The 26,817-nt window shown below is 57.4% G+C and overlaps 2 protein-coding genes and 1 long non-coding RNA gene across 3 annotated transcripts; all 3 read right to left on the bottom strand.

The window, feature by feature from the left end:
* Nucleotides 1-625: 625 nt before the first annotated feature.
* CLDN9 (claudin 9) lies at nt 626-1,276 on the bottom strand. The gene has a single exon (XM_063100875.1). It carries the CDS (start codon nt 1,274-1,276, stop codon nt 626-628), a length of 651 nt encoding a protein of 216 aa, XP_062956945.1.
* Nucleotides 1,277-6,247: 4,971 nt separating this feature from the next.
* LOC134380777 (uncharacterized) lies at nt 6,248-7,879 on the bottom strand. The gene is made up of 2 exons (XR_010023909.1): nt 7,675-7,879; nt 6,248-6,877 (listed from the first exon to the last, which is right to left on the bottom strand). It is a non-coding gene; the product is annotated as an uncharacterized LOC134380777 (long non-coding RNA).
* On the bottom strand, nt 7,877-22,828 carry GREP1 (glycine rich extracellular protein 1). Its single transcript, XM_063101086.1, has 33 exons — nt 22,762-22,828; nt 21,514-21,543; nt 20,934-20,969; nt 20,817-20,852; nt 20,685-20,717; nt 20,533-20,592; nt 19,703-19,762; nt 19,555-19,587; nt 19,129-19,161; nt 18,804-18,836; nt 18,654-18,692; nt 18,065-18,181; nt 17,412-17,444; nt 17,291-17,326; nt 16,944-16,973; nt 16,829-16,861; nt 16,688-16,741; nt 16,489-16,524; nt 16,326-16,358; nt 16,074-16,103; nt 15,962-15,994; nt 15,836-15,871; nt 15,493-15,690; nt 14,837-14,869; nt 14,691-14,732; nt 13,594-13,656; nt 13,472-13,501; nt 13,327-13,383; nt 13,079-13,192; nt 12,736-12,780; nt 8,484-8,650; nt 8,020-8,354; nt 7,877-7,967 (listed from the first exon to the last, which is right to left on the bottom strand). The coding sequence occupies exons 1-33, from the start codon at nt 22,826-22,828 to the stop codon at nt 7,877-7,879; spliced, it is 2,106 nt and encodes a 701-aa protein (XP_062957156.1).
* Nucleotides 22,829-26,817: the final 3,989 nt, after the last annotated feature.

The raw sequence follows: 26,817 nt of genomic DNA, 5'->3' as shown, positions 1-26,817 counted from the left end.
CTGGCTAGAGGAGGAGGTGGGTGCAAGTCAGTCATAATGCCTGGCTTATACCCCAGTCTGAGTGAGGTTACCCACCAGGCAGGACCTGGAGCAGGCCTTGGCCTGACTGCCACCAGGGGAGGCTGCCTTGCTGTCCCTGCCCAGTGGCGCACGCATCAGAGGAAGCCTGGTTACAAATGCTCTTTTTATTCCCGACTCGTAGGTGGGGGTGGAGGGCGAGGTGATTGGCGGGGCCTGCTCTAGTGGACCGACTCCAGGGCAGGGAGGGCATGATCTTCCTTTGGAGCTACTGCCTTTTGGGTGAGGCCCAGATTTCTGAGGCAGTGGGGGCCCAGAGAGGGAGTCTACATCCTGGGCAGCAGAAGGAAGCAGTTGTGGGGGAGGCCGGGGCAGGCCAGGGTACCCAACAGCTCGGCCCTGTCTGGGGGGGGAGAACGTGAGGTGAGGGTGCCAGGGAGGAGTCAGGCCAGCTGTGACGAGCCCTGGAGCCAGGTCTGGCTTGAGCTTTTGGAAAGTGGGTATCCCTGGGGGAGAGGTTGACAGTAGAAGGCAAGCGTCAGAGCAGAGCATCTGGGTACAAGGCCAAGGCTGGGGGAGCAGCGGGCTCCTGGCAAAAGCCTCAGCCTCACACATAGTCCCGCTTGTCCAGCCCAGACGCGCCCGAGCGGGAGGGGATGGAGTAGCCCAACCTAGGTCCGCGGGGCCGCTCGACTGTTGGGGGGCATGAGCAGCAGAGGAGCCCCCCGCCCAGCATGAGCAGCGCAGCTGCCGCCCAGCCCACGTAGAGGGAGGCCCCCAGCTCCCGCTTGAGGGCCTCGGCCACGAGAGGGTTGTAGAAGTCCTGGATTATGGCATGGGCCGTCCAGCAGACAGGGATGAGCACCAGGATGCCTGCGAGCAGGAGGATGACCCCCGCGGTGAGCACGATGCGGGCCTTGGTGTCTTCATCCTCCACACACGTGGTGCACTGGGCACCCGTGATGGCCAACAGCAGGCCAATCAGGGCCAGCAGGAGGGCGACCACACAGAGGGCGCGCGCGGCCTGCAGGTCCTGGGGCAGGGCCAAAAGAGAGTCGTACACCTTGCACTGCATCTGGCCGGTGCTCTGCACCACGCAGGACATCCACAGGCCCTCCCACACCACCTGGGCCACCACGATGCTGTTGCCGATGAAGGCGGTCACCTTCCACAGTGGCAGGGCGCAGGTCACGAGGGTCCCCAGCCATCCCAGCACAGCCAGAGCCATGCCCAGGAGCTCAAGGCCAGTTGAAGCCATCTGTCCCCTCAGTTAGGTCTTCTGACTTGGAGGGTGAGCCAGATGCACCAGGTGGGGTTCCCAGCAGCAGGGGAAGGTTGGTCGGTGTCCTCAGGCCAGGACAGTCCTTACATTTGTGGGCCTCTGGAGAGGAGCTTCCTGTCTGTGCTTCTCACAGGTGTGTCTCCAATCCTCATCAAACACAGACCAGTCTCACGATCCTGCTCAGCTGAGTGGCTTGTGTCCCCTTGAAGGGCCGTCGCCCATCGGATGCCCTGCTGCTGCTGCTGCTCCCACCACCCTGCAGTCACGTCTGGGCTGAGCTCACACCTGCTCTCCAGACCCACCTTCAGACTGGGGACAGCTGTGTCCCCTCCTGGCTGGCGTAGGTTCACTCCAAGCAGTGCACCCTCTGCAGGTGCCACCTGGGGCTCTGCTGGCGCCTAGCTGCAGGCGGGGTTTTAAGGCCCAGGCAAGGGAGGAGCAGAGGAGGCGCAGGGAGGCCCAAGTGGGAAACCTGAACAACGGGGGAGGAGGCGGGGCTGGGTGTGTATGGGAGTGGGGCTCAGGGTCAGTGGTGGGGGACCATGAGCAGGAGGGGACAGGGGAGGAAGAACATTCTTGCATGTGGGAACCGAGGGACAAAGAAATGGGAAGACTGAAGACAAGTTGAGAAACAAGGAATTGGGGGGAGTTGTGCAAAAAGGTGTTCAGGGTCAAGAAGTAGGCAGAGGCAGCCTTGGCTGCCTTCCTGAGCCTGCCTCCCCCTCAACCACCCTCCCTGCCATCTTCATTTTCCCCCTGCCCAGTTTCACGATGCAAAGTGTCCCCACTCTCCCAGTATCACACAACCCCTCCCCTGTCCCCCGCCCGACCGGGACTCTCTGGAATCCGATCTGACTCCTGTCTCAGCCCAGTGGCCCTGGAAGCTCCCTGGGGAGGGGCCCTGCCCGCACTGTTCCCTGGGCGACAGGTGCCTGGCGCCCAGCTCAGGTGGCATCGCCCTGGCAACGGCCTAGAAAACTACCCCCCCTTTTACCTCAACTCAGGTGTGCCCGCTGCTGAAACTGGGGGCTGAGCTGAGCAGCTGAAGGTCTCCCGAGGCCAGGGGATAAAGAGCCTCTTGTGGAGGTGGGGAGGGCAGCATGCAGGGGCCCAGGGGATGAAACAGGGAGTAGCAGAAGGAACCCAGGGCAGGAGTGCTGCCCAGGACGCCAGTCTCTCCCATGGTGACTGACTGGCCAGTCAGGCCTCCCAGGTGGACAAGGGGTGGGGCCAAGGGGACTCGTGTCCCTGAGTCCTGCCTTCCAGTCCACAGGAAAGACCTCCCTCCTGAAAACCCCCCTCGGAGCTGGTGATTCCCCTGGTGGGGAGCAGCCTGGGAGTCACACTGACCCCTTCCCGGGACAGATCATGGAAGGTCAAGGTCCTTATACTCCTTGGGTCACAGACCCTTTTGAGAAACCTCACGGGACCCATGGAATATGCTGCTGCAAACATGTGCCCCGTTTGGGGGATTTCGGAACTCCTTTGAGCCCCTCCCTGGGTGCTAAGAACTCCTGAGGACTATCATTATCTGAAAGGGGATGGTGGGGGGCTGAGGAAAACTCCTTCTATTCATATATTTTCCAGGGAGATGCAGAGGATTCTAGAAAACACAGCGTGGTCCCTCACCCGAGGAGCCTCTGGCCTCAATGCCTCTCCTGAGGAAGGCCTGGCTGCCCTGTGCCAGTGGGGGCTGGGCTGGGAGGTGCCTCCAACGCACACCATCGCTGTGCCACTTCATGTCCCTGCCTTGGGTAGAGGGGGCCATGGCTAGGTATGTCCCTGCTCACCTGTTTGGTGGGACTTTATTTATGAAGGGTTCTAACTCCTAGGATTGTTCAGGATTGGAACCCAGGGTGGGAGCATCACTTCTGGGAACAGGCCTTAGCACTTTTTGGAAGAGAGGCTTATACTTTCGTCAGATTTGCAAAGGGGTCTGTTAGCCCAAAACGCTTGAGAACCCCTCCACCAAAACAGAAAGGCTGCGTGGCCAGAGCCAGTCAGCTGGCCTGGAAGGTAGACTTAAGTCGGGGTTGCCTCTGCCCACCTCCCCAGGGAGGGGCTCCTCCAGAATGAGGGCCTGACCTGGTGGCCCCACAGAGGCCAGAGCACAGGGGGGTGGTGGGGGGAGGTTAGAAGGTAGGTTTTCTGCAGCAGGAAGTTCCTTTCCTGCAAGGTGGGGGCTGGTGACAGTCGCTGGAAAACGGCCTTCCAGTGATGGACTTGAGAGTCTTTGGGCGGGTTTATCCAGCTCATCCAGCCCCTGGGGCTTGTATTTCATGGGGTGGGTAGGGGATGGCTGAGAAGAAGGGCCAATAGAGGCGAGCCCATCAGTGGGCTTCTGGGACCGCCAGGAATCTGGCCACACAGGTTTGGGCAGGTATCAGGCAGCAGCTGCAAGCCTCGGTCTCTAGAAAGGCCCACCGCCCCCTGCCCACTGCCCTCCGCCCTCAGCAGCCCCAACCCAGGGGCTTTTCTCTTCCCCAGGCTCAGAAACATTCCTCCTCTTGCCTTGGGTCTCATTCCAGGTTCCCTGAGACATTCCTAGTTTGAGCATAGAGTCCTGCATCCCAGGGAAACCAGGACAGTTGGTCAGCCTACAGTTGGGCTTTGTCTCAATGGCCCACCAGTTCCACAGGCAGCTCTAAAGACCCAACGTTGTAACAGGTGGGGGCAGCATACACTGGGTAAGTGTTGTGCCCTAAGATGGCACTAAGAGGACCCCCAATTTTTTAGACTTCCAAATCCTGTTTGGCCCAACATCTCAACACTCAAGCAAAGAGGAAGAGCCCTGGGCTTGGTTGATTTCAGCATGGTGTTGATAACACCAAGGTCAAGGGTGCGGATCCCTATACCAGCCAGCCACGAAAAAACAAACAAAAAACAAAGAGGGAGATCCTACATTGCCAGAAATTGGCTGGCCACATGGGAGGTGGGAGCTCAGAAAGTAGACACCCCACCCCCAGTGATCAATCCCCTTTGGACTTGCCTTCAACGTGGCCCAGGCAGCTTCAGCTTCCCCCACCCTAACTCTCCATTCTTTTCCTGTCCATGATAGGATGAAGGCCCTCTCCCCAAGGCCTAGGGGGAGAGTAAAGGTGGAAAAATATCTCGGAGCACTCGGGGAGGCTGAAGAAGGTGGTCAGAGGAGCCGCCCACTTGGGGGCTCTCCCAGGCGCATTGGCAGGAACGTGCCTGCTGTCCTCAGCCCTCATTAGGCCTAGGCTGGGACGCCCAAGGCCCTCTCTTAGGTCCCCTCCTGGTCCACCTGGATTGAAACAGATCCTGGGAACTGAAGGGTTAAAGTAGGGCCTAAGCAGGAACAGCAGGGGCTGGAATGCCATTGATATGGAGAGGTGGGGCCCAGTTCAGTGTGGTTACCATCTCAATGGCACTTTAACACCTCCACTGGAATCCCCACCCCCATCTGCCTGGGTGGGTCATGGGGTACGGAGGTGGGGGAGGGGAACCTTCCCAACTGTACTATCCTGGGAGGAAACCGAGGCTGGGGTCACAGGGCATCGCCCTCCACCAGCCCCTTCATGGAGTGACAAAACTGGACCTCGTCTTTGTTCCCTCTGGGAGGACGGAGGGGCAAGGAGGGTCAGGTGGGCAGAAGAAACCGAGCTCATCTTAGGTAGGGTGGAAGTGGATTAACTCGCTCCTTCTAGAGGGGAAAAGGAAAGGAACCAATGGCTACCTAGAGCCACCATGGTGCCAGGGATGGTCCAGGGATGGGCGTGGGGACTGCACAACAGGAACACCAAGGGTGGCATCACCCACTGCCTCCGGGGGAGCCTGAAGTTCCGATTTTGCAGGTAGAGGAACCAGCCCCTTGGCTCCTCAACAAAAGGTACAGATAAATCCTGGAGGCCCCGTAATTATCCCACCCGCTTCCTACCTCCATCTTAAAGATGAGGAGGCGAGCTCAGAGAGCTAAGGGAACTCGGCCAAGTGTATGCACAGGAAGAAGGACAAGCCTGACGCAAACCAGACCCTGACCTCAAAGCCAATCCTGGGTAGGTTAGGCAGGGCCTGCGGTGCCTCCTTCCCAGCCCACAGTAGCCTCCCCTGCACCATGCCACCTGTGGTTGCCGCACTCCTCTGGAGCCCGCCATTCCCGAGGCTCCCTGTACAGGGAGGTCTGCAGAGAACGAAGTGGATTACAAGGGAAACCACTCTCCACCCTCTGGTCCACTCTCACCACGTCTGTGTCCCCCCGGCCCCGGCAACAGAAAGTATCCTTTGCTCGCCACCGGCAGTAAGCAGCAAGCCACACTCCCAGTCAGACCTGGTGAGACCCTACCCTGGCTCCCTGGGCAAGTCACAACTGCCCAAGCCTCAGGTCCCTCCTGGCTGTAAAGCAGAGAGAAGGCTTTCGCAGGGGAACACCCCACGCATCTTGGGGATCGCTATAGGTATTGACTCGGACAAGAGTATTTTGTCAGGAGCATAATGGTGGTTTCACTTGTAAGCCTGGACAGACCCCATAGACTGGGCAACAATTAACTTTATTATCAGTCAGAATTGTCAGCTTTCAATCAGCAGCAGTTATCGCTCCCAGGCTTTAAGGGTGGGCCCTGGGGATTAATGCTTTAAAAGTCCACATTCATTCTTGTCCTTTCTGTTTGCTGTTTGATTCTTAGGTGAGAGGGGAAGGGGACTACACAACACGAACGGAATGGGAACTGGGCCTTGATTCAGAGAATGACGGTCACTACTTTCTTCCCATACCACTAAGAGCTTTATTAAGGTACTGGTGATGCTGGCACCTGCCCAAGTGCTCTGAGGACACCAGAGGCTCCAGGTCAGCAAGGGATGGGACCTAAAACACAACAAGTTCTGGGAAGACAGCTAGGGAGGTAGGCCAGCCCCACAGGGGAGGGGACACAGCCTATAAGGATCAGATGCACCCAAAACAGTATATCCAAGCCCTAAGCCCCAGAATCTGTGAATGTGACTTTATTTGATAAAGGGATCTTTGCAAATGTAATTTAATTAAGGATATCAAAACAAGATCATCCTGAATTTAGGGTGGGCCCTACATCCAATGACAGGTGTCTTTTTTTTTTTTTTGCAGCTGGCTGGTACAGGGACGGAACTCTGGACCTTGGTGTTATCAGCACCACACTCTAACTAGCCAGCCCAGGTATCCTTATAAGAGAAAAACAGAGACAGATAACAGACAGACACAGAGAAGGCCATGTGAAGAAGGAGGCAGAGACTGGAGTGATGCAGCCACAGGCCGAGGAGGGCCTGGAGCCGCCGGAAACTGGGAAACATAAGAAAGGATTCTCCCCTAGAACCTGCGGAGGGAGCAGGGCACTGCCAACACCTTGATTTTGGGTTTCTGGCCTTCGGAACTGTGAGAGAATAAACTTCTGTTATGTAAGCAACTCAGTTGTGGTAGTTTGTTACTGCAATCACAGGAAGCTAATACACTGCCCTTCTCGCTGGTGGGTCCCAGGCTCTCAGAGGTCCCCAAGGTCAAGGATGGCTTCCTGATACCACTCCTGAGCTGCTGCAGAAGAGCCCATTGAGATGGAACGTCTGGCTGGTTACCTGAGCTCAGGCCACCTGAGGAACAAAGAGAACTTCATTGCGTTGTACACACTGCCCAGAAACTGGCCAGGTCAGGGTGGAAACAAGTAAAGCTGAGGAGGGAACAGGAATTTCCTCTGAGACTCAGCGTGGGAGCGCACGGGTCCCATGGGGATGACTTTTCAGCCCTTGCATGTGACCCTCCAAGCCAGTATCGATTGTCCATCAACACTGTGCTTTCCTGGTGGCCCAGCCAGCTGGAACCCTGGATCTGTTCCAGTTGAAGATTTGACTTTTTAAGACTTGGGAGGCAGCATGACTTTACTTGTTTATGTTTATTTTTGGCGGCTGGCCAGTACAGGAATCAAACGCTGGACCTCGGTGTTGTCAGCACCAAGGCCCAACAAACTGAGCTAACCGGCCAGCCCACGCCCTTTATAAGGGAAAATGAGACACTTTGGAGACTCTAGTTAAAGCATTTTAAACATTCGTTCCCCCCACCCCGCTTAATCCCCACTTCCTTCCGCATGTGCTGTGAGCCCTTGCCTGCTGCCCTGATCACCGTACAGCTTATCAGCACAGGGGATGAGTTCCATTCTCGATTAACCTAGCAAGAGGCTTGCTCTACGGCAGTAAGGGAAATTTTAAAAGACTATAATCTTAAAATGAGTTTATTTCCAGAACTGCTCCTTTCTCCCCCAAACCTGGGCTGCCCCTCTCGGACGCCCCTTCCTTCTTCCCCGATCCGAGCTGTGACCCACGCCTCCTGAACATGCCCATGGGAAAGTGGCGAGGGTCACAGGCCCCGCGTCCAGGTAGGGCTGCCTACTCACCCGCCCGCTGCCGCTAAGGTCGGCGGCCTCGGGGAAGGGCCTGGCGGTCAGCAGGGCGGCGACAGGAAGAAGCGCAGCGGCGGGGACGGTCGCACCAGGGGCGGGGGTAAGGGGGGCAGCGGCCAGGGCGCATGGGGCGCGGGCAGCGGCGGCAGCGGCTGCGGGGGTGGATCGGCAGCCAGGGGCGGTCGTCCGCGCGCGCTCACGGGCCCGGGAGCGGCGGCGGCCTCGGGCAGCGGCGGCAGCGGCAGGTGCGCGGGTGGCGGCGCGGGAGCGGGCAGGCGCGGCAGGTCCTGCAGGGCGAGCGCGGCGGTGGGCGGCGCGGGCGCGCAGGCCTCGGGCGGCAGCTCGGGCAGCGCCAGGTGCGCGCCGGGGCCCCAGGGCGTTGGCAGCTCGGGCCGCAGCGGTAGCGCGGGCAGCGGGGGCAGCTCGGCCAGCGCGAGCGCCGAGAGCGGCGGCGGCGGCGGCGCGGGGCTGAGGCCGGGCGGCAGGCAGGGCAGCGGCGGGTGCGGCAGCGACGGCGCGGGCGGCGGGGTCGGCGGCAGCGACGGACGGGCCCGGCCCAGCCGCGAGCGGGCGCGGGCGAGCCGCAGGTGCGAGCGGGAGCGGGGTAGCGGCGCCGCCAGCTTGGCCGCCGCCGCCCCAGGGCCCCGCGCGCGCCGCCGGCAGCCTCCTTCTCCCTCTCGCGGGAGCCACGCACCGCACTCAGCCCGCCTAACCAATCGGAGATGCCTGCTGCCGCGCTCCAGCCAATAAGGGGCCACTGCGCCTGCTGTCTAGTTTCTCTCCCGCCTGCTGGCATGAGCTACCCTTAGCAGCCAATCAGAGACGTCAGCGCGTTCAGGCAAGTTCTTCTTCCCGCCTTCCCCCGGTTCCAGCCAATCACCGTCTGTCGCGGCACCGCCTCCGCCCTCGCCATCCTCCCGGCAACGGTCCTTCAGACCAGGCGCTGCACGCGCGCAGTGGGCGCCCTCACCTGGTCAAGAGGGCCCACCCAGCCTCTGCAGCCCACAGGACTGCCCCACCCCGTCCCGCCCTTCTGCGACGGCCGGTTTGGGAACAGCGTGTGGTTCTCTTGTTGCTGTTTACCCTTCGTGACTCCGGAATGATGCTGCTGGGTGGGTGGGTCAAGGTCTACGCAGATTTCCATTCAGTTATGTTATACAAAAGATAAAACGGTATCATGGGCGGACCCGTGGCTCACTCGGGAGAGTGCGGTGCTGATAACACCAAGGCCCCGGGTTCGGATCCCATATAGGGAGGGCCGGTTCGCTCACCCGCTGAGCGTGGTGCTGACAACACCAAGTCAAGGCTTAAGATCCCCTTGCCGGTCATCTTAAAAAATAAATAAATAAAATAAAACGATATCACAATTCAAAAGCAAAGTTTGGTGACAATACATGTAGCATTTGTGTTTAAAGTTCCTAACAACGATTTTAAATGACAGATGGGTGGGCCGGCCCGTGGCTCACTCGGTAGAGTGCGGTGCTGATAACACCAAGGCCCCGGATTCGGATCCCATATACGGATGGCCGGTTCGCTCACTGGCTGAGCGTGGTGCTGACAACACCAAGTCGAGGGTTAAGATCCCCTTACCGGTCATCTTTTAAAAAAAAAAAATAAATAAATAAATAAATAAATAAATAAATGACAGATGGGTGAGAATCTGATAGCTCAGAAAAAAAAGAGAGAAACTGGTAATCTATTCAAAATTAGAATTCAGAAACTTTTTAGAACATTTCTAGGCATGGGCTGATCAGTTAGTCCTATCGGTAGAGCATGTTACTGATAACACCAAGGTCAAGGGTTCCGATCCCATACCGCCGGAAAAAAATGTTTTTAAATAAACAAACAAGAACCGTTCCAGGCGTCGAGATACATCTCCCAGTGCTGTCACTGAGACAGTCTGCTGGTTGGCTGCTGTAAGCAGATGTTGGCTACTAATCCTATTCTCTAGTAAAATCTTGGGATGTGGTTTACTCCATGCCTTCGTGCAGAGAAAGATGAGACTATTTGAATATTTTTTAAAGAATTAGTAAATCTGTAAAAAAAAAAAAAAAAAAGGCAAAAGTCTATGATTTTCAAATAGAGCAAATCAGATATATAGCCTAAGTGAAACCAGGCTGGAATTCCAATAACGTTTACAGAATCTTCTAAAAGTTGATAAACCCAAAACCTTCTGCATACCGTTGTGAAGTTTTGGCCTACGCTTAAATCCCATGATCATAAACCAGCTATAAAGATCTGCTGAGATCTTTATAGAGATGCTAACTCTTATCAACTCTATTCAACTCTAGCTTCAATTGAAATTTCACCCGGCTGCCTAAAGAGGTGTGGGTTTGGAAGGTCTCGGAGACACTGGTTCTGAGATTGGCTAGTAAGAAAAAAAAGCAGCCCAGAACAATCTAAGCCATGTGAGGTCTGCTAAACTGATCAGGACCAGATAGATAAGAGTATGTGGGGCTTCAGTCACCCAATTTTCCACACCCATGTCCAGGAAAATTCCTAAAGTGTGTTTTGATAATAATATCGAGACAGATGCAGTCACCAACGGGTATAAACTGTTGCAGATGTTATCACAAGTTGTATAATGTCATCCTCGCTCTTTGTTACAATGTTCTGGAATTTATGATGCAAAGAGCAATGTATATCCAATCAGTAGCTTATGTTACTTTAGTGAACCAATATAAATTCTATTTTTTTTTTTTTTTTACCTTGATGTTACAAGGCTGTGCTTCAACCACCTGAACCATCTGGCCAGCCCCAATGTAAATTCTTTTTTTTTTTTTTAAAGATGACCGGTAAGGGGATCTTAACCCTTGACTTGGTGTTGTCAGCACCACGCTCAGCCAGTGAGCAAACCGGCCATCCGTATACGGGATCCGAACCCGGGGCCTTGGTGTTATCAGCACCGCACTCTCCCGAGTGAGCCACGGGCTGGCCCTAATGTAAATTCTTGACAACCAACTTTGACATTTCCCTCTTTTTCCCTTTAAAAATCTTGTAACTGCTGCCAGGTAGAGCACATGGTCTGGGCAACCTGAGTCTGTGTCTCCCAGCTGCAGTCCTCAGATTTGGTGCAAATAAATTGTTGTACATTTGTTTGCCTCAGTTTCTTTCTTTAGGTTGACACCAGCCTCTAATTTAAAGTTTAGAATTATGATCTGCAATTGTACAACTTCCACTCAGGACCCTCCTAGAGAGAGTAATTTGCTTCCAAATTTACTCAAGTAAATTTGTAATAATGATAATAATAAAAAACTGTGGGCTGGCTGCTTAGCTCAGTTGGTTACAACTCAACCTTATAACACCAAGGTCATGGATTTGGATCCCCATACTGGCCAGATACCAAAAAAAAAATTTTTTTTTGGAATCATGAGATGGAGAAATGAAGCGACCTGGTAGCACTGAAACTGATACAGGATTAGTAACTGGCGTTTTAAGATGTTTGAAAGTTCAGTAATCTGATCTATTAAATGTCTGATTTATTCACTTCCAAGAGCCCTTTCAGTTCTTAGGAAGATGTTGGTTGTTGGATTTGTGCTCCTGCTCCATTAAGAGAATCAAGAGAATCGAGTAGATTATGTTTGTAACTGTTGTGTGAGATGTCAAAGGGAATTTAGTTAATCAGGTTTGTAAGGCATGCTAAATATTTAGGGGGAAGTCCAGCTGGGAAATTTATAATCTAATTGAGCATTAAAGAATGTGAAAGTGAGTCTTACATCCAAACCATTAGTCAGTAAAATGACATCTGGAAAGTTTTGCTTAATAACTTTGATAAGTTGATTATGAATGAAAATAGTGACGCCTCTCCCCAAGGGCAGGCATGAGTCTATTTGGTTCTCATGGTCTCGCCCATCAGAGCGCCGTCCCTGGCACATAGTCACATTGTCGAATGAATGAATGAGGTGCTGCAGGCCCATGCCACTCCCACCCAGTCTGAACCCCGCCAGGGCACACAGAGGCAAACAGGAAAGTGTGGAATACACTATAAAGCATATGTACTTCACAGGGCCTGGTTTTCCAAAGCCTTGCAGTTTCAAATATTGACCTTGCAAGGACAGAAAATTTTCCTCAGGCTGTAAGTCTCTGGTGTAAGATCAAGATTTGTGGCACAGCAGGTTGCTGGCTCAAAGACAGACTAGTTACTGATCGTTATATAAAGATACTGAGAAATTGCTATAAGAAGGAATGTTTGCTAAGATCAAGCTTTGTTGATAGCCTTACTGGAATGTCATCTGGCTTGTTTCACTTGTTAAACTATAACCCCACCTTTGTCTCTTCCTGTAACTTCCTGGTCTGGAAAATAAATGCAGTAAGAGAACCCCAATTCAGCATTAATTTCACAAGGAAGGGACCCCTCTCGCTTGAGGGTTCCGGTGGCAGATTAACCACTTTGGGGCCTCTCACTGCTCGGAGAGATGGGCTTTGTGTAACCCTTTGCATCTCCATCACCCAGGGGAAGTGGGGTGACAAATCCGTGGGGGGCGAAGCAACGCAAAGCAACAGGAAAGCATGTTGTCTTTATTAACACTCCCAGCCCAATGGAGGCCTGAGGCCGGGCAGTGCCAGAGGCCAAGCCCGAAGGTCTGGCCTTCCTTGCCCAGCGGGCCAGGCTCTGACAAACAGGCCCTCAGGACAGGCAGGGGACAGCTCCAGTGCTCAGCACTTCCCAAGGAGTCAGCGGCCTGGGAAAAGGCAGAGCAGGGACTGGGGAGGGGCAGGGCCCCGTGAGGTCTTGCCCCCTCCTTACCTCCCAGGAACCTGAGCCCTCTCCCTCCTCTGGTCTCCAAGGTGGCTGAGAGCCTACTGTCCCTCCCAAGGGCAGGGGCCACCCCCTAGTGCAGCTGGAGGAGTGACATTGGTGGTCCTTTGGGCATGGGGCACATGGGCCGCTGGCCTCCCTCTCACCTGCATGACCATTTCCCAACTAGCCGTTGCTGCCTCTCTTCCCTTCGGGGTCCCCTAAGCACAGACAGACAAACTAGGGGCACCTGGGGTCACCAGAGGACCTCCTACCCACCCCACGTTCACCCCAGTCTCTGGGACACCCTCACTCACCAAAGGGCCCAGGGCCCAGCTCTGACCTCAGCTGCCCATAGAGCCCTGAGGAGAGGGAAAGAAGGTGGAGAAACTGAGTCCCAGATGGCCCTCATTCCTGGTTCCATCACCTCCCCATCTCTGTCCAGCATCCGGGCTGGCACTCAGGGCCCCCTGCTCCGCTGGCCTCTCCTCCAGCTCCATCTTTCCCTGCCTCTGTCTTCCTGCCCCCCAACTCCATTCCCTCCTCAGTGGAGCCACCCCTGCCATCTCTGCAGGGCGGTGAGGTGTGCCTGGACCCAGGGCCCAGCTCCCCAAAGCCACCCCTAACCTCCCCCCCCCACCCATCCACACACCCCATTACCTGGCTGGCTCCTGACCCCTGCAAATGTGCCTCCAGCCGCATATCCTGGCTTCGAGCTGGACCCCCATGGCTGGAGGGCGGGCCAGGGAGAGCCCCACAGGGCCCGGGCCTGACCTGCGGGAAGAGAGTGGTGTGGGCACCACTGCTCACCCCAGCTGGACATCTGGGAGGCTCAGTCCTCCCAAGGCCTCAGAGCCCCCACCCACTCCGCCTGGCTCCACTCTGCTCCCTGAACACTCATTTGTTACCGTCTTCTTCAGGGGCTGGAGCGGCTTTGGGGTACACAAGAGCTTCTTCCCCATACCCTGCAAGAGATCCCAGTTATTCACGCTCAGCCCCCGGGGATGTCCCTTCCCCTCACTCACTGCTCTTTGTCTCCTGGGTTCAACTCACCGTTCCTAAAGCTGTGGGCCCCAGGGAACCCTGGAGGAGGAGAGAGAATGGGGGCAGAGGTCAGAGTGGGGGCAGACCCCAGCACAGGGCTCCCTGCCCTCCATCCCAGCTCCCCCAGGCACCTGGCTGTGGGCAGGCCTCGGGGAAGACCCCAGCTTCCAGAACACCAGTCCCATAACCAAAACCTGAAGGCAAGATTGGAGGGTGGCTAGGGGGTGGGAAGAGGACAGGGATGGGAGGGGGAGCAGACCAGCTCAGCTCCAAGAGACTCGGAGATGCAGATAGACAAAGTGACTCAGAGGTGACCTAGAGAGGGCCTTGCTTTGGCTGCTCTATCGGCCTGGAGCACTCTCCCCCCAATCTCAAGCAACTAACCCCTATGTAACCTTCCTTGCCACCACCTCCAGGAAGCTTTTCCTGACTTCCCTTCTGGGTAACTTTCTCACCTGCTCTTTCCTTTCCACCTGGCTTCAGTCTGTCACTCTACCCTCACCTGAGACAGGATCGCCCCTGGTTCCGGCCACCATTATGGCCCAGTACATGGCAATATGTGTTGCTTTGTGTTGCTTCGCCCCCCACGGATTTGTCACCCCTCTTCCACTGGGTGACGGAGATGCAAAGGATTACTCAAAGCTCATCTCTTCTGAGCAGTGAGATGCCCTGAAGTGATTAACTTCCCTGGGACCCTCCAGCAAGAGGCAACCCTTCCTCGGGAAATTAACCCCAAATTGAGGTTCTCTTCCTGCATTTATTTTCCAGACCAGGAAGTTACAGGAAGAGACATAGGTGGGGTTATAGTTTAACAATATAGGCTGGTAACTTTCAGTGAAACAAGCCATATGACATTCCAGTAAGGCTATCAACAAATGTTGATCTTAGCAAACATTCCTTCTTATAGCAATTTCTCAGTATCTTTATATAACTATCAGTAACTAGTCTGTCCTTGAGCCAGCAACCTTGCTGTGCCACAAATCTTTATCTCACACCAGAGACTTATAGCCTGAGGAAAATTTTCTGTCCTTGCAAGGTCAATATTTGAAACTGCAAGGCTTTGGAAAACCAGGCCCTGTGAAGTACATATGCTTTATAGTATATTCCACAAATATGTGCTGAGTAAGGAGAGAGACAGACACAAGAGAGAGACAGGAAGAGAGAGGGGCTTGCTCTGAGAGAGATACCAACCTTGTCAGAGACAAGATGGGGGCCCAGGAGGACTCACCAACTTTCTGAGGCTTGAGGCCACAAGCAAAGCCTGGGGAGAGGAAACTGGGTCAGAGATGGGGGCCAGAGCCTTTGCCCCCTCTTCCTAGGCTGGCAGAGTGGGGAGGGCAGGGGAGGAGAAGGGCAGGGCCTCCTCACCCAGTCCTGCCAGTCCATAGCCATTGGGAGGCCGGTATCCTGTGAGGAATAGGGAGGTCAGCGGGGAGGTCCAGGCTTTCCCTGACTCCTTGGGGGCCAAGTATGGACCTTAGGGACTCGGAGGAGGAAGAGGGACTCTCCCCACCCACAGGGAATGGAACCAGAAGAAATGAGCTTAGAAAGCAGCAAAAGAGACTGGGGGTAGAGTTGGGGACAGACTTCCTGGCCGTACGGTGCCGGAACCACTGGGGCAGCTGGGGAACATGGTGATGGAGGAGTGAGCCTGACCTGGCATGAGGACAGGAGGACAAACCTAGCTGAGGGTTTGTCCCTCTGGGATGTGGGGCCTCAGGGAGACAAACTCACCTGCTTTCTGTGGTTTCAGTTCCCACTGGATGGCTGGGGTCAGTGCTAGGAAGAAAGTCAGGGATGTGATGAGCCTGCCATGGGGCAGGGGATGGAGGGAGCTGCCAAATTGGGGGCCACAGGGGGGGTCACAGGGCCAAAGACTTTTCCTCAGCCAACTCACTGAGTAACAAGTCACTGCCCTCTCTAAGATTCAGTGTCAGATGACAAAGCAGAGCAGGTCATGGGGGCCAGGCCCAGCTCCTCCTAGGACCAGGCGCTTCCCAGTGCCCCCAGACCCCATACTCCACACTGACCTGGGAACTTGCCGTTCTGCACAGGGGGAGGGGGCTGGGATTTGAGGCCCCAGTCACCCTCGTTATCCGAAGGGACCTCTGGAGTGGCAGGCCTGGGGAGGAACAGTGGAGCGACCCCCCCCACCGCAGGGACCTGAAGTGGGAGGAAGGGAGGGGTGGTGAACTCCAAGCTGCCCAGGAGACCTGGGATGGCTTCTTCTAGGGCAGACACAGCACACAAGGGGGACACATGCCAGTCTGGGAAAAGTCTGCTCTCGATGAGGTGACCACCCACCCCTCCACCTTCTAGCAGCTTCCTTCCCACCTCCCTCCTGTGCCCCACGCCTGGTTCCAGTGACCTCACCTGACTGGGCCCCCAGCCCATTCCTGTTTCCAAAGCCTGGGGACAGATCGAGGTGGGGTGTGAGTGGGGGGAGGGGAGCACAGGGTTTGGGGGGGGCAGAGATGGGCGGGCCAGGGCAGGGCTCACCTGGCTTCAGGGACTTCCTGCCCTCTCCATAGCCTGGTAGAAGGACAGGGAGTGGGTGAGGGACCCAGGGCCCCATCTCTGGGCCTCCCCAGAGCCCTGGCCACCCCTCTACCCAGTCCATAGCTGTCCTGAGCCACAGGACCTGTGGGGAAAAGGGACAAGGATGCCAGGACTGGGGTCACTTGCTCTCTCCCTATGGTCCTCGGTGCCCCTACAGACCCCTCCACTCAGGACGCAAGGACAGTCCCTCTTCTGAGACATGCACAGACCCAGCTGGAGATGCTCAGAGTCTAAGGGTGGTGGGGACATGGAAGGAAGGCCTAAATGTCAGAGCGGGAGGAGAGAGGACGCAGGCACCACTCACCTGGCTTCTGAGGCCTCGCGTTCACTTCCAGGCCTGGGGAAAGACAGAAGGAGGCTGATGCTGACTCCAGCCAGCCCTCTCCCATCCCCCAGACCCCAACCCTCTGTCCTCCTGGTCCCTGCTTTCCCCCCAACACCTCAAACCCAGGCCCAACTGCCCTCACCTGGCCGGGCTCCCAGTCCATTCCCATTTCCATGTCCTGAGGGGGAGAAATGGGGTGGGCGTGAGGGGTGTCTGTGCAGGGGTGTCCAGGAGGAGACAGCACAGAGACAAGGCTGGGCTCATCCCTCCCCGATGCCAAACCACTCTCCACCCTCCCCTCTCCCTCTAGGAAGCCTGGGCTCCTGCTCAGGTGTCATCACCTGGCTGGGTTCCTGGCCCAGGGAAGGCCCCAGTTCCCAGCCTGTTCCCATATCCTGGAGAGAGACAGAGGGAGGCGTGAGTGGGGGGCACTTACAGCTCCAGGAGTACCTGGATAGAGACAAAGCCAGGGCGAGACTCACCTGGCTTCTGGGACTTCACGCCCTCTCTAAAGCCTGGAGGATATACGGGGGAGCAGCTGAGCAGCCCAGGACCCCATCCCCAGGTCTCCACAGCTCCTCCCAGGCCTGCTCCTACCTGCTCCAAATCCATTCTGGGCTGCTCGGCCTGTGGGGAAATTAAGGGGTGAGCAGGGGGATTTGGGGTCCAGCTGAGGTGAAGGCAAAGATTCCCCTCTTAGACTGAGCCAGAAACCTGGGATTCTGGAGGATTCCTCCCAGCACCCCCTCAATTATTCACCAGGGCTGGCCGGTTACTCCATTGGTTAGAGCGTGGTGTTATAACACCAAGGTCAAGGGTTTGGATCCCTGTACCGACCAGCCACCAAAAAAAAAATTATTCACCAACTCCGCCCCTCTGGCCTGGGAATAAGGCGAGGAGAGGACGCCCCAGATGTGGACCCTGCAAAACCCCACCCGTCTCACTTGGCTGGGCTCCCAGCATGCTCCCATTTCCGAATCCTGGGGGACAGAGGGAGGAGGAGTGTGAATGAGGGAGGGGAGCGCAGGGTTTGGGGAGGCAGAGACGGGCCAGGACAGGGTTCACCTGGCTTCTGGGCCTTCACACCCCCTCCATAGCCTGGTGGAGGGATGGGGAGTGAGTGAGGAATCCCAGGCCCCATCTCTGGACCTCCCCAGAGCCCTGGCCACCCCCCTCCCTTCTCCATAGCCATCCTGAGCCACAGGACCTGCGGAAGACAGAGGGCTCTGAGGAATCCAGCCTGGGGCAGTGAAAGGACTGGGAGAGAAAGGACATGGGGGGACACAGTTTGGGCTGCATCCTCTGCGAGATGACAGTCCCCAGCCTTCTGTGATGAGTCCTCCACTGTTCTCCTGGGCCCAGCCTCTCTGAAGCCCTGGATGCCATACCCAGCTGCCTGTGTCTTCGGTGTCACCACCTCCACAAATGCCAACCAGCCAGGAAGGTGGACCCTTTCCCTCATCGACCACAGCCTCAGCACTAGCTCCTGCCACCTTGGCTTCTCAGCTGCTCCTAGAGCCTGCGCCCTCTTTGATCCTCTCTTGCATACCCCCAGCTCGAGCTCCCACCAGTTTCTCAGTGGCCTTGGCCCAGCTCTCCTCCTTTTCCCCGATGCCTGGGTATCTCAGTGGCAGCCTTGGCCACCGTATTGTCTTTGGCGCCATCCCTCTTCACCCTCCCCAGCATGCCCGGGGCTCTGGGAGGCCTGTCTCCAGTACCTGGTTGCTGCGGGCCAGGACTGGTCTGGTGAATGAGTGTTTGCTGTGTGAGACCAGGTTGGGAGGCAAGAGGGTGGGTCTCACCCAGCTTCTGGGGTTTTCTGCCCCCTCCAAAGCCTGGGGGAGAGATGAGCAGGTGAGGGACCCTCACCTCTGCGCCTCTCCCCAGAATTCAGCGCTGGGCTCCCCACTTACATCCCCATCCCCTCTTTACCTGGTCCAAAGCCATTTTGAGCTGCAGGACCTATTAGGGGTGGATGCAGGAAATGTGGATGGTGCTGTAGTAGGACGAGGCTGGGGGCTGCTCGGCCCCAGGCTCCCTCCACCCTGCCCCGTGGACACTGCCTCTCACCCTCCATCTCTCGTGAATTCCCTCCCCAGTCCTGGCCACAGTTGGCACTTGCAGCTCTGGTCCTTGGCTCATGGGTTGAGCCCAGTGGGTCTGGGCATTGTTGAGCTTGGCCAGCACCAGTGTCCCCAGTGCCCAGCAGGGTCCAGCTCAGGGCAGGTGCTCAGGGGAGACTGGTTGGATACCGAACCCCTACAAGCCCATCTGCCCAGACCCCAGCCTCTCCCTCCTGGTCCTCACCTGGCTCGGGGGTCCCCAGGCCAACTCCATTGCCATATCCTGGCAACAAAAAGCTTGTGTGAGGAGTGGATCTGGGGAGGATGGGGAGGGGACAAGGCCAGAGATGGGCGGGCATAGTCACCATGTGGGAAGGGGAGAACAGGGTCTCACCTGGTTCCTGAGGCTTCATGCCCCCTCCCGAGCCTGGGGGAGACCCAGAGAGGCTGAGCCACACTCTGATGTCACCCAACCCTCTTTTCTCCCCCAGAAATCACTGTTCCGCCCTCCCAATCCTTGACCTCCCTCCCCCCCCAACTCCTAGAACCACAACTTGGCCCAGGTGCCCTCACTTGGCTGGGCTCCAACTTCTGGGAAGGCTCCAGCTCCCATCCCCATTGCCAAATCCTGGGGACAGAGCAGGGAGGAGTAAGGAGAGACCAGGCCAGGGGTATATTGGGGGGTGTGAACAGGGACATAGGGACAGGGCAGGGCTCACCTAGCTTTTGAGGTTTCGTGCCCCCTCCAATGCCTGAGAAAGAGAAAGGGACCAGGTAAAGGAGCCTGGAGCTCCCTTGATACCCCAAACCCAAGCACATGCCCCCTGCCATGGTCCATGGCTGTCCTGAGCTGTAGGCCTGTGGGGAGAGGGAGGCAGAGGCTGGAGCTAGGCCAATGTGGGGTCCAGGCTGTTGCTGGTGTCCCCACTCCAGGACCTTAGTATCCCCCTCCCCCCACAGCTCTTCCCTCAGGGAGTATCTGCCCAGACTGTGTCTCAAGCCCTAGGAGTGGCATCAGTAGGCCTGTGAGGGACCAGTCCCTGGGAGGGGTAATATGAACAGTGACAGAGATGGGGACAAGGAGAGAGGGGATGGAGAGATGCCTGGAGAGGAAGACAGGGGGAGGGGCAGGGCCCTCCTCTCACCTGGCTTTTGAGGTTTCATTCCCCCTCCCAGACCTGGGGAGAGAGAGAAAGAGGTGACCCCAATGAGCCCTTCCCCTAAGAATGAGGGTAGGGACCCTAAACCTCCTGCCCTGCCCCTCCCTGCGGTCCCTGCCCTGGCCATCCTCACCTGGCAGGGTTCCTGCCCCTGGAAAAGCACAGACTCCCAAACCATTTCTGCTCCCAAATCCTGGGGAGACAGAAGTGAGGGCCATAAGCTGTGGGGTAGGCAGGTTTGGGGGGACACAGAAGGGCCAGGCTAGAAATGGGCAGGGATAAGATAGAGAGGCAGGGCAGGGCCCTCCACTCAGCAGACTTCAGAAGCTGCACGCCCCCTCCCAGGCCTGGGCAGAGACAGAGAGAGGCTGAGCCCCCTGCCCTCCCTCCAGAGCCCAACTCCCTCCTGGCTCCCGGATTCCAGCTCTGCCCCCTCCTTTTTCCCTCCTGAGCCCCAGGGCCCTGCCCTGGGTGAACTCAACTGGCTGAGCTCCCACCCCTGGAAAGGCTCCTGTTCCCAGCCCAGACCCATATCCTAGGAAGACAGAGCCAGAGGGAAGAATCAGGAGGAGGGGACTGGGGCTCAAAGAGAGGCAGAGATGGATGGTGAGAGGGACAGAAGGACAGGCACAGAGGGGTCTCACCTGGCTTCTGTGGTCTCACACCCTATCTAAAGCCTGGGGACAGAGATGGGGTAGAAGAGGTGACCCCAGGGACCCAACTGAGGTGGGGGTGGGACAGGGGTGCCCTTGTTCCCCGTCCCCAAACCAGATATCAGAAACCCTCACAGCCTCTCTCCAGCCCACCCCAGTGAGTACTCACTTCTGTCCCTCAGAGGCTTGGGGGAGCCTGGGAGAGATCCCCTGAAATGCTGTCCCAGCCACATCCCCCCAACCCAGAGCCAGAAAAGACTCAGCATCCCCCACTCCCCTCCCACGTCCATGCCCCCCCCCCACACCTCACCTGGCTGGGTCACAGCCCCTGGAAGGGCCCCAGCTTCCAGCCCATCCCCATTTCCAAACCCTGAGGGGATAGGGCTGGGGCATTCAGGGAGGAGTAAGGGGGCAGGGGCAGGACGCAGAGCTGGGAGACAGGCAGGTCTGAGGGACACTCACCTGGCTTCTGGGGCTTCACACCCGCTCCAATGCCTGAGAAGGAGGCAGGATCATGTGAGGGTCTCAGGAGTCCCCATTCCAGGGCCGCCCAGCATCCTGGCTCCCCGCTCCCTCTCCCCCTCCCCTGCCCACCTCTCCCTGCTCCGTAGCCATACTGAGCTGGGGGGCCTGTGGGGAGGGGTCGAGGGGAGGAGGGAGGCCCCCACCCCCTCTGATCACTCACCATCCCTCTCCTCCCCACCAGCTCACCTGGCTGGGCTCCCAGCCCATTCCAGATCCAGAATCCTGAGGGGACCGAAGGAGGTGAGGGGGGTGAGAGGAAGATGGAGACAGAGAGCGCGGGCCAGGCAGGGCTCACCTGGCTTCTGAGGTTTAACACCCACTCTGAAACCTTGGGGAGAGATGGGGACCAGGTGAAAGACCCAGGAGCCCATCCCTCAGAGCGTCCCCAGAACCCCCAATGTGGCCCATAGCCAGTCCCCACATGAGCTCAGCCCAGCCAGCCAGACCGGGAGGCAGAGGGCTCCGGTGCAGGCGGCCCTCCCGCCTTCCTCCTGCCTTCCCCAGTAGGCCCAAGGGACATATGGGGATCAGCTCTGTCCCCACATAGTTTTTCTTTCTTTCCTTTTTATTTTTTGCTACTGGCCGGTACAGGGATCCGAACCCTTGACCTTGGTGTTATAACACCGCACAGGCCTCACATATTTCTGAGATGACTGCTTCCCTTCCCCCACTTTCCCTGCGGCTGTCCTGCCTCACCCAACCCAAAAATCCCGTTTGCTGGAGAGAGAGCCGGGAAACCACGCGCCACCCCCCCCCCAGCCCTCACCTGCTCCCAGGCCACTGGGGGGGCCATATCCTGTGGGGGGAGAGGAGAAATTGAGCATGGGGGACAGGAGGGGCCAGGAGCTGGGATGCTTCATCCTCACTGGGAGGACACGTAGCTGCCCCCACCCTGCCCACCCCCTCAACCAGCTTTACCTGTTCTATAGCCATATGGGCTTCCTAAGCCTGTGGGGTCAGGGAGAAGGTGGGTGACTTAGGAGGGGACAAAGAGGGCCAAGGGTCAAATCTGGATGCTGCCCCTCCCTCTCTGGGCCTCAGTTTCCCCACTGTGGGGTGAGGAGAGAGCCAGGTGAGCAGTCTGGTGGCAGAGGCAACTGGACCTGGAGGGTCACTGGGCAGGGAGGAAGGGGTCTGAGCCTCACTCCCACACAGCTGCGCAGCCCACCCCCCCCTTAGTTTGGAGGTCTTTGGACTCCCTTCCCTTCCTGGAATCTCACCCTCCTCCTCTGTCCCCCCATCCCCTGGTCTTTCTCTCCTGCAGCTTTGTTTGATGCGGCAGGTCTCATGGGAGCCCTGGAGTAGAGCCTTCCGTGACACTCAGCACCCTCCCCCCACCTCCCCCAGTCCCCAGCCCTGATCCAGCTGGACTTGTCTCCTCCTCTCCTGTCCCACCTCCAGGCTTTGCCTCTTCTTGCTGCTAGGAATGTCCTTCCTCTCTCCTGTCACAACCTGCCAGCCCTTCAAGACCCAGCTACACGCCCCCTCCTCCAGGTGCCCCAGAGTGATGCTGAGTCAAGATTCCACCTGGTCTCAACTCTTGCAAAGGTGCGGGGTGTCTGTGCTCCCCACACTTGAGCTGATCATTGACATGGCTGCCTGCCAGGAGGGCAGGGAGGGACCCTGGGCTGTCCTGGGCCCCACATCTGGAGTCCCAGAGCTGGGGAACACCCAGGGCTATCCCCTAGAGAGCTCCCAGACCCTATGGAGGGGGAGCCCTGGCCCTCTTCTCTGACCCTATTTCCCAGAAGGGCCATTTACTTTTCCCCTTTCCAGGCCAGGAGGCAGTGGGGGCAGCCCTGAGGGAGTAAGGGGGCCCTAACTCAGGGCCAAGGACCCTGGAGGCTGAGAGGGGGCAGCACCCAGGCATCTGTCCCCCAGGCCCCCAAACCCTCCCCATCTGAAAACAGGCTTCCTACACCCCAACCCTCCCCACCTCTGGAACCCCAGCATCTGGTGAATGATCTGCCTGGACTTCAGTCCCAACCCAGCCCCTCCACCACTTCATCCTCACCACCTTGCACGCTCTCCAGAGTCAAGCAGAGGAGGAAAAAGGCCATGGGAAAGGCCAGGGTGCCCATGATGCCTGGCAGAGTGGAATGGCCCAACACTCTTTGGGTCTTTAAATATCCCTGCTGGGTGGGACCCTCACACAGGCCCCCCAGCTGTGAGTAACAGAGGCTCTGCCTGCAGACCCCCCAGGGCCAGCCCCCCACCTCCCACAGCACTAGGAATCTAGCCCCCTGGCCCTCCTTCCTGCCCTACCCCTCATCCATCATGTGCGCTGACAGCCGGGAAAGGCCCCCCCCACCTGGGCCACGAGGCTCCCCCACCCCTGTCAGCCACTCGGGCCCTGGTGCCAGGCCTGGGAAATCCTCCCAGCATCTGGCGAGGGGCAGGCGGGCACCCCAGGCCTCACCCAAACACAGCTGGGGAGAGGGCAGGAGCAGGGGCAGAAACATGGGCGAGGCTGGCAGAGGAGCCTCAGAATGAGTTACTGTGTTACAAAGAGAGAGCACAGAGAGTGCAGAGGCCAGAATGTTACAGATGCGTGAAGGTGACAGTGTATCAGACACTGACTGACAGGCAGGCGGCACCCACAAGAAGAGTCAGGCTATTATCCCATCTAATCCTGAGACCATATGTACCACACCGGGAGACAGGTCCTTGTCCCCAACTGAGGATCGGCTTGCCAGTGTGGGCCCAATCCTCCTACCCCAGATCCACCCCTTCCTCCTTCCAAGAGGGATGGTGACACACAGACACAGGTCATCCCGTGCTCAGCCTGCCCACGAATCCTCACTGTTTCTGGAAGTCCTGGCGGGGCTCACCCCCTGCAACAGCCCCTCCTGGCTTGGCCTCATGTCCCGCCTCAGCTCTAGCAGCACCCATTCTAACTTTGGAGGACAGACTAGTGGTGCCACTCATCACCATGGGGTGGCGCAGGACTGCAGGCACTGGCTGAGGAGGGGAGCCTGGGAGACTGGGAGCAGCTCTCCATTCCTGGGGTTAGATGATGAGCCTGGAGACGGGGCCAGTGCTGGGGGCCTGGCAGGGAAGTGGCAAGAGAGGCAGCCTGGTAACTGCAGGAGTGGGGGTCTGGACACCAGGCGCCTCCTCCTCCAGTGAGTCTGGGGACCCCACCAAGCTGGTGGGGTATGGCAGTGACTCAGCCCCCAGCCTCTGGACCCTTGTCCAGAAGGCCCCACACCCTGCCTGTCTCCTGCTCAGTCAGTCCCACCTGGTGCCTCTGGCTGAGAAGTCCAGCCTGCCAGGCCAGGCAGCCCAGGCAGGGTGGGGATCTGGAGAGGGGTTACAGTGAGGAAGGGGCAGCGGGAGCTTCTCAGTGTGAGGCTTCTGAGCCCACAACACCTGTGGGGACCAGATCCAGCCATCAGTAGACTGCAGGGTTATCACCAGGTACCTCTCACTCATGAGCCGCTTGCCAGTGCTGAGAGGTCCCTGCACTTCCTCTCCCTCTCTGCTCTCTACCCCCACCCAAGAGCCCCCCACCACAGGTGCACACACACAACCGGGCCCATGATGCCCACCTCCCTGCCACACACCCCTTTGCACAAGATCCTGTGCTCACAGCAGGCATCCCCAGCCCAGCACCTTGGCAAAGTACCCGATATGCCCACCTCTTGCCCTGCGGAGTCCTGGAGGCTAGACCTTCCACTGGCTGCTGGGGGGAGCTCAGGGTTAGCCCCTGGCCCCAAGCACCATATAAGAGACCAGGACAGATGGAACATCCATTCAGACTCCCTAGGGAAAGCTTTCCTGCCAGGACATCTGTAGTCTAGTGGTTAGCAGGCTGGGTGCTGGATTCGGATCAGGTTCAAAATGGCTGGGGACCTGCAGCAGGAACTCAACCTTCCTGGGTCTGTTCACTCTCCTCTAAGATGACCACAATAAGAGCGCCTCCCTGTTGGGGCTATTGGGAGGAGCTAGTTTTATCCGCATTTTACAGATGGGGAAATAGAGGCAGAGAAGGGAAAGAACTTGGTCCAGATTGTACAGCTCCTAAGCATTGCGGTTGGAGTAGGGGCTTCACGTCCACAGTCCTTGGCTCTCTGCCACTCCACACACTTCTGGGTAGGCAGCAGGCCCAGTTATACCAGGCTGGGCCCAAGGTGTCAGCTTCAGACCTGGGATAGCTGGGTCTGCCCCCTACACAGACCCAGATGCACAGACACACACACTCACCCCGCAGGGCACCAGGGAAGCTCGGCTCAGGAGGAGGCAGGTGGGAGACCAGGAGGGGCTGTGCAGGAGGTAAGGCTGAGTGCCAGAGGGAATGCCAGTGCTTACTGCCACTACCAGGCTGCCTTGTGCTGGCATGGGCCTGTGTAAAATACCTGCCAGCCTGGGGCCTTGGGCCAGCTTGATGGCTGCTCAGGACCAGGGCTGGGCCCAGTTGGGCCTCCCAACCCCTGCAATGCCACCACCATCACCCCCAGCACAGCCCCAGTACCACCCAGGCAGGGCCAGACTGAGAGAGCACTGAACCACTTGGGGGACAGCAGAGCCCCAACAGAGCCCTGGCCTGGGCTATCTTTTGCTCCCAGGCATCCCGGCCTGAGAGAGACACCATGGCCCAGCCTCTGAACAGAAGAGCAACTTTGAGGGGCTTGGGCTGGGGGCTAAGGGAAAGGAGACTGCTGGGGTGTTGGGAGTGCAGACCGAGGCCCAGGAAGAGTGTTACCTAAAATGGCACAGCCTGTTTCAAGAGACTCCCAGCCAGCTGCTTGACACCAGCAGCACCTGCGAGGGTTGGAATTCGGGAGGACAGCTGCAGGGGCAGCCAGGCGCCTGCCAGGCAGTCACCTTCTGCACCCACAGCTGTGCTGAAGCCCCCTCAGGCCACCCCTCTGCCCTCTGTCTGGGCATCTCTTCAGCCCAGATCCAAGCATCCGCAGCTTCCAGGACACCTTCCCAGGCATCAGCCAGGCACTGCACACCATGCAAAGTTGAACTCTGTTAACTCCTTCTCCCACCCACCGGCCAGTTTATTAAAACCTTATGCAACTGTGAAACATGGCATACATAGGACATAAAGTAGGATATGACAAATACCTATAAAGCAAACACCTATGCGGCCTGCACAGAGGTGCAGAAATGGAACACGTCGGTTTCTCGGAAGTGCCCCTCACAGCCCCCTCATTCTCGTGTGGTAGCCAGGTTTGCATTCGTGGTCGTCAGTTCCTCGCCTTTCTTAAGTCTTGCTGTGGCTGGGTCAGGACCAACGTCTCTTTCTGGGAGTCCGGTGGGGCGCGCCGTGCTGTTGTGGCGACGGGACACACGGGGGCGCGCGCGCCTCTCACCCGGACGTGCGGGTGCAACCCTGGGAATCCAGTGCCTGGGCTGGGGGGCTTCCTCCTGAACAGACCCCCAGCCGATTGCTTTGATCCCGAAACCTGTGGGCCCGTGCCTCTGTCCCTGTGACCCCGGGGTGGGTGGGGTCCTGGACCCTTTCCTCCAAGGGCCTCCTTTTGGCCCCGGCAGCTGCTTTGAAAACTGCAAAACACTCTACAGAAGTGAGGGTGTTACTGTTACTAATCAATGAGTAAACTCCTACTGTGCGCTGGGCCCTGTGCTAAGCACTTCACTGCATTTTCTCATTTAGTGCTCATACCACCCAAGGAGGGAGGCTCTCTTATTACTATCCCCATCTGATGCACTGGAAACAGTGCAGCAGGATAGGACTGCAGCCCTGATTTCCCTGACACCAGGGCCCAGGAGCTTACCTGCTACCTGTGCTCATTATTTATTGTGTTTATATTATAGCTCTCCCGCACGCAGTGAAATGTCCATGAGAAGCATGTTTTTGAATTTATATATATATATATTGGGGGGTCAGGTTAATACTTGACTTGGTGTTGTAAGCACCACGCTCTCCCAAGTGAGCAACCGGCCATCCCTATATAGGGATCCGAACTCGTGGCCCTGGTGTCATCAGCACCACACTCTCCCAAGTGAGCCACAGGCCGGCCCCTATGTCTTTGAATTTAAAATGTGTTTTGTTTCATTTTGTTTTGTTTTTAAATCACTGTGAATCAGACTTTCAAGA

The sequence above is a fragment of the Cynocephalus volans genome, chromosome 6 (genome assembly GCF_027409185.1).
Source record: "Cynocephalus volans isolate mCynVol1 chromosome 6, mCynVol1.pri, whole genome shotgun sequence".
In the NCBI taxonomy this organism is placed as follows: domain Eukaryota; kingdom Metazoa; phylum Chordata; class Mammalia; order Dermoptera; family Cynocephalidae; genus Cynocephalus; species Cynocephalus volans.
This window is presented reverse-complemented; position numbering and strand designations above follow the sequence as displayed.